This window comes from Humulus lupulus, chromosome 7 (genome assembly GCF_963169125.1).
Source record: "Humulus lupulus chromosome 7, drHumLupu1.1, whole genome shotgun sequence".
Taxonomy (NCBI): Eukaryota; Viridiplantae; Streptophyta; class Magnoliopsida; order Rosales; family Cannabaceae; genus Humulus; species Humulus lupulus.
The window spans coordinates 163,368,018-163,374,403 of record NC_084799.1 but is presented as its reverse complement, the minus strand read 5'-3'; the positions used below and the strand labels follow the sequence as shown (position 1 = coordinate 163,374,403).

Genomic DNA, 6,386 nt, shown 5'->3' with positions numbered 1-6,386 from the left:
TATATTTTTGTAAACTTGTTAAAAAAAACTCATTAATTTCCTCATTATATATTCCAGCATTTAAACTTATAAATGTATTTTTGACATTTGTAACACAACTAAATATTTTGAAAAATAAAGGATTTTTTTTTTTTTTTTTTTATAATAAGAAGCACTAACTCGGTTTATGTAAATATATATCTTTTAATTTAGAAAAGGATGAGATTTAATCACTACTAAATGGATGAAGCCAACTATCTTGACGAGCCAAAATAACTATATTCGCTTGTAAAATTGCTTCCCACTTATACTCCTCCTCTCCCACAAGCACATTCCGGGGACATTGGAGAGAGTTCAGAGTTCTCTTCTCACCTTATAATTTAAGGAATGGCCATGGTGATTGAAGGTGCGGCCTTTGCTGCAGCCGTTACTACGAAATTCCCCTCATTCAGAATCATCCGTACAAGACCCACTTCCACCTCCGCTTCTTCTCGAACCTTTCGAAGCTTCTCCGCCTCAGCTTCTACCCTCAAGGAGGGTGACCCACCTGCTCCTCTATCCGTTTCGCTTGGTCACTATACCCGACCCGATTTCCCAATCCTTCACCAGGTTTCTCGGCTACACATATTTAATCGTTACTCGTGGAAATAATTTGGTTTTTGCCCGACTTGTTGTTTGGTTACTTTCTGAGTAATTTTTAATTATGTGGAGAAAAAAAACAAGAAAAATGGATATTTGTTTATACATGTATTAGCGGTTTAGTTGGAGAAGATGTGTATGTTTGTGGGTACTGGTTTATTCCATTGCTTTAGAAATGGATATTGAGTTGTGGTGGACTACTAGTCTACTACATAAAGTTGCCATTGATTTTCTCGGAGTCCTCTTCTGTGCAAAATTAGTTACTTGTTTATTTATTTTAATAACATCTAAGCCTTGTTGATTTATAATATATATATATATATATATATATGGCTTTGCAGGAAGTCAATGGCTGTAAACTTGTCTATTTAGATAATGCTGCAACTTCCCAGAAGCCTATAGCTGTCATGAAAGCTGTACAAAACTATTACGAAGCTTACAATTCGAATGTGCATCGTGGAATCCATTCTTTAAGGTACTTAATGCTTGATTGTTATGAAAACTAACAGTAATAGACTATATATTGCAAAGTTATGATAGAGGGAGATATTACTTTATGTGTGTGAGTTATGCCACAAAAGTTGTACTTTGCTTGGTTGAAAGGAGACAAAAAATGGAAATGTGTCATGATTTATAGAAAAACTTATGTATGCTATTGACTTCCATTTTCGCTTTCATGAAAATAGTGCAAGGGCAACAGACGAGTATGAGTTGGCCAGAAAGAAGATTGCATCTTTTATCAATGCATCAGATTCTAGTGAGATTGTATTTACAAGAAATGCTACAGAAGCTATCAATCTAGTAGCTTATTCGTGGGGCCTCCAAAATTTAAAACAAGAAGATGAGGTAGATTTTTTTTTCTCTCCCTATACCCTTCTATGTTTATGCTGTTTCTTCCGTTAGTTTTATGAAAGTGACTTCACATGCTTTGCCATGTGCATTACATTCATGAATACAGAACAAAACATTATCTGCAAATTTCATTGTTATCATGATATTTGCCTTCTCTAAGTCATTTATTTATATATATTCGATTTTTATTATAAGAAATGAAACTAGCTTTATTATGATTGTGAAAAATCATTATTTCAAATACTCCAAATCAAACTCAAGCAATTGAAAATCTAAAAAGCTTAGACACATAAACAACAACACTAAAAGACTCCAAAACCATAATAAACTAAAGTAAAACATTTTCTCTCATAAATATTAGAAAAGGAAAAGAAATTAAACTCTTTCACACTCTTGAGCCCAATAACAACTCAATTTTTTATCATTTCTCATATATATCTAGCTAGTTTGCCTTTTGAGAAAGATCGTATCATTTCTTTGAAACCACTGCCCACATTATGGCCAATCTACCACAAATCCAAATTATTTTGTTAGAAAGAATGACCTGATCTGCAATATATCCATAATATCTTCTGCGTACTCTCATAAACACCCTTGAATCTGCCTAGACCCTCCACTTGCTGAAGAATGTCCTGACAGAGAGCAGCCCATATCCTAGCTACTTTAAATTCTTGTAACAGCCTTGACCATATTTCCCTAACAAAAGGGCTAATTAGAAGAGAGGTATAGAAAATGATTTTAATACTGTCAGTTCTCATTCGGCATTTAGCTTTTTCTGTATCCAACCAATTTGGCATTGTTTTATGGTACTCTCTCTCTTTGGGAGATCTTTATTATGTTTTTTTTTTGTGAAGAATATTGATATTACAAATTGTTTTTAAGTAGTTGTGGCTTCTTTGCCACATTGTTTGATAAATTGTATACTATGAACTGTAATTTGACCCCATTACCTGCTTATCCTAGTTAAGTAGTTTTGACTATTCCTAACTTTTTTTTTTTTTTGCAGATTCTGCTGACAGTTGCCGAACATCACAGTTCCATTGTTCCTTGGCAACTTGTAGCTCAAAAGACTGGTGCTATTTTGAAATTTGTGAGCTTAAATCAAGATGAAGTTCCAGATATCAACATGTTGAAGGAAATGTTGTCGACAAAAACAAAACTTGTAGTAGTCCATCATGTCTCTAATATGCTTGGTATGTTTATGTGGCTAAATGCTTTGTTGTCTTTTTTCTCCTTACTACTCTTTATGTTTTTTTCCTGGCTAGCAGGAAGCTGGCTTCCATAGTTGTCTCACATAAAATTTACTACTTTTAGGCTTCAGAATGTCAGAATGTTTGTTTAAATTACTGACATTGTTCATATAATAATTTTTTGTTTTGTTTTGTTTTGTTTTATTTTTGCTCAAATAATCATATTTCAATATATCAGGTTATATTGACATTTTTTTTTCTTTATAGCTTCTGTTCTTCCTGTTGAAGATATTGTTCTTTGGGCGCATGAAGTTGGAGCAAAAGTGCTAGTTGATGCTTGTCAGAGTGTTCCACACATGGTGGTTGATGTTCAGAACCTCAATGCTGATTTCCTTGTTGCTTCTTCTCACAAGGTTAGGGTAGTGCTTTACTTTTTCTAAATCTTAGGGTTATGAGCAAGTATATCAAGTTAAGCAAATGCTTCAGATGTGTGGGCCTACAGGCATTGGATTCTTGTATGGAAAGAGTCACCTTCTTTCTGCCATGCCTCCATTCTTAGGTAACTTACTCCTTTGAAAGATGAGATGAAAACTTGTCTGTTTTGAAATTTGAAATTCTGTGTGCAAGAATTTTTCTGTCCATGCCCACGATGCAGGGGTTGGAGGTTTTTTTTTTTGAAACTCATTCTAGTATTGATCTTTCTAGGAGGCGGAGAGATGATCTCTGATGTATTTCTAGATCATTCCACTTATGCAGAACCACCATCCAGGTTGGTGATTCTTTTACAGGTTAGTTTACTTTGTGATACATGGATTATTGTATTAATCACCTTTTAACTAAATCAGATTTGAGGCTGGCACACCAGCAATTGGAGAAGCAATAGGGTTAGGTGCAGCAATTGATTATTTGACAGGGATCGGCATGCAAAAAATTCATGATTATGAGGTTAGTCCAAATTTGGTAATCTTATTTAGCTGTTTTGCTTACTGAAGAGATGGAAGACGTTAACCTAATATCTAAATAAGCTTGTATCCCTCTAATAAGACTCAATAGGAAGAAAAGAATAAATTCAATGGGAAAAATGTGGAAAAATACAACTGTTGTGGGTATTTGAGAGCCTGCCGTCTCCCTGAACCAAGGCTCTACAAGAAACTCCAGAAAAATCTCTAATGACCCTTCTTTACTTGAATCTCTCTCATCTTATTCACATTCAATCCTACAGCAACCTTTAAACAGCACAAATCCTTGGGTAACCATTTTAAATATTCAAGTCAAACCTGTAATATAACATGTCACCCAAGAGCCTCCGCTGAGCAAACACCTATGCTCCAAAACTAATCCAGCTAGTAATGCTTTGCTTCAGCTGTTTCTTTTTACACCTGGAATAGAACATAATTGGGGGTTTATCACCCTATATGTTTTTGTCTGGAAAACTTTGTTTATAGTTTGGTCTAGGAAATTAATGTTAAAAGTTGCTGCTAAATAATGTTCATTAAATTATGCAATTATTGTCCGTCCATGTGATTCATAATGGAGATGTATACTGAAGAATATTCTGTCTTTTCCCGATTTAGGGGAAAAGGTTATACTTGTTGCATCTAATCTTCTGGACTTCTAAAGAATTTTTGTGTTGGTAGATTCTTTTTATGATGATCACCTCAATCATGGTTTTATTTTTTAATTTTTTCATATGATTAGCAATCTTTATTTCCTCCCTTTCAAATTAATTTATTTCAAAGCCCTGAAGATTCCTGAATTCAGATTTCCTTCATAAGCGAACGTTGTCATATTTTAATCTGAAGTTCCACATGCTTTCTCTTTTGGTATCCTGAAATTCATAAATAAATTGGTCTTGGATGTCTAATGGAAACAAATAATGATAAACCTGTCCAGATTTCAAATATATGAAATTGGCATACTTTACTCTAGGATAGACACAACACAGTTAGGGGTTGGAAGTGGGATCTATGTCAAGAGACTTAAAAATGCCTAGAAAGAAAGAACATTATCATTTTTTATTTATATATCGGGGAAATCGTTATACAGGTAGAGTTGGCAGGATACCTATATGAAAGCCTCCGATCTGTCTCTAATGTCCGCATTTATGGTCCTGTACCGACAAAAAAATCTCCTCGGGCTGCACTTTGTTCATTCAATGTTGAGAACATTCACCCAACAGATATTGCCACATTTCTTGATCAACAGGTATGGAAAGAATGAGCTTTATTATTGTTATGGTAAAGTATTGTCAAAAGATATGAGAACATTAATGTAATATGTAGGAGAGGTATCTCAAATGGCTTCCATTCTAACATGTATAGTTTCAGCATGGCGTTGCCATCAGGTCAGGTCATCACTGTGCTCAACCCCTCCATCGCTATTTAGGAATCAATGCAAGTGCACGAGTAAGTCTTTACTTTTATAACACTAAAGAGGATGTCGACAGCTTCATTCACGCTTTAAACGATACAGTGAACTTCTTCAACTCTTTTAAGTAAACTGTTTTTTTTTTTCCCTTTAAATCCTGCTTACTGTAATTGCAAGTTGTTTTTTTTCTTCTGTATGCTTAGAATGAACTATATTTTTATAATAAAATTTTTAATTTTTAATGTTGCTCATGTTGACTTGGAAAGATCAAAGATTTTTTTTTTCTTTTCGGAAATGGTATTATTGATTTATTTTTATTCATTACAAATGGTGTATTGCTTCAAATCTGTATTTAGTGCACAAAGTGAAGGGAGGGATCAATTTACTGTTTTATGATTAAATAGTTAAAAAAATCAAAAAAGAAAAATAAATCAAAAGAAACATGAAATGGGAAAGGTTCATAGAAGCCAAATAATAGTGAATAAAGGAAATAATTATTGCATTTGGCTTGTATTAATTTTTAAAAAAAAAATTGTAAATATAAATGCGACGTAAGTAAAAAACCAAGTGCTCATACAACAAATTAAATGAGATGGTAAGATCCAATGCTGTATTAATTGTCGTTTATGTTTTTGGTCAATTATTCATATTATTAGAGATGTGCCTTAATAATGACTTTTTTTATTTATTTTCTTTTCATAAATAGAGCTTTTTGCTACGAAAATACTCGATACCTAATTATAATGCATTTTGCATTATGGTCTACTTTACATCATTTTTAGTTAAATGACCTCTTTTATTAATGAAATTTTGTTATTACCCTTTTTGTCCTTAGAATAATATAATATTAAATTAAAACAAAAAAGCCCTAAAACTATCTTCTTCTTCCTCACTCATCTCACCCACCCACCCTCCCCCATCCCCCCGCCGCCACCACCACCACCTGGGATAGTCGCCGGGGACCACTACCCTTCACAGCTGCCACTACGCCTCTCCACAAATTTGACCAACAAGGTTAGTTTATATGAGTTTTTATTAAAAATAAGATTTGATGTTGTTTTTGTAGATTAAAAGTGTAAAAGGATTTTTTTTAGTAGATTGAAAGTGTTAGTAAGGAATTGGGTTTATTTCTGGAGTTTTATGGAGCTTAAAGCTTGAAAATCTGAAAATTTTAATAGTGGTTTCAACCTTTTTCGGGGATAGAGAAACTCAGAATTGTTCAACAACCTGTCTAATTTTTCGACAGGTTGTTTGATATTTCAGACTAGCTGTCTAAATTTCAGACTAGTTGTAGTATATTTTCGACTACCAGTCTAAATTTTAGACCACATGTCGAATTTTTAGACAACATATCATTTA

The 6,386-nt window shown here is 33.5% G+C and overlaps 1 protein-coding gene across 2 annotated transcripts; it reads left to right on the top strand.

Moving 5' to 3' along the window:
- Nucleotides 1-222: 222 nt before the first annotated feature.
- On the top strand, nucleotides 223-5,276 carry LOC133788768 (cysteine desulfurase 1, chloroplastic). Of its 2 annotated transcripts, none has more exons than XM_062226363.1 (10): nucleotides 223-588; nucleotides 960-1,093; nucleotides 1,305-1,464; nucleotides 2,477-2,663; nucleotides 2,928-3,073; nucleotides 3,147-3,219; nucleotides 3,366-3,429; nucleotides 3,506-3,605; nucleotides 4,707-4,865; nucleotides 4,982-5,276. In XM_062226363.1, the coding sequence occupies exons 1-10, from the start codon at nucleotides 367-369 to the stop codon at nucleotides 5,156-5,158; spliced, it is 1,422 nt and encodes a 473-aa protein (XP_062082347.1). In that variant the 5' UTR covers nucleotides 223-366; the 3' UTR covers nucleotides 5,159-5,276. The 2 variants fall into 2 exon arrangements, with proteins under 2 accessions (XP_062082347.1, XP_062082348.1); XM_062226364.1 differs by having other exon boundaries at nucleotides 226-588; nucleotides 4,988-5,276.
- Nucleotides 5,277-6,386: the final 1,110 nt, after the last annotated feature.

Excerpts from the sequence above, each read along its gene's own strand:
- LOC133788768 (XM_062226363.1), top strand. The coding sequence starts at position 367 with ATGGCCATGGTGATTGAAGGTGCGGCCTTTGCTGCAGCCGTTACTACG. Across the intron at positions 3,074-3,146 it reads TTGTTGCTTCTTCTCACAAG|ATGTGTGGGCCTACAGGCAT; the intron begins GTTAGGGTAGTG and ends CAAATGCTTCAG. Across the intron at positions 3,606-4,706 it reads AAAAAATTCATGATTATGAG|GTAGAGTTGGCAGGATACCT; the intron begins GTTAGTCCAAAT and ends ATCGTTATACAG.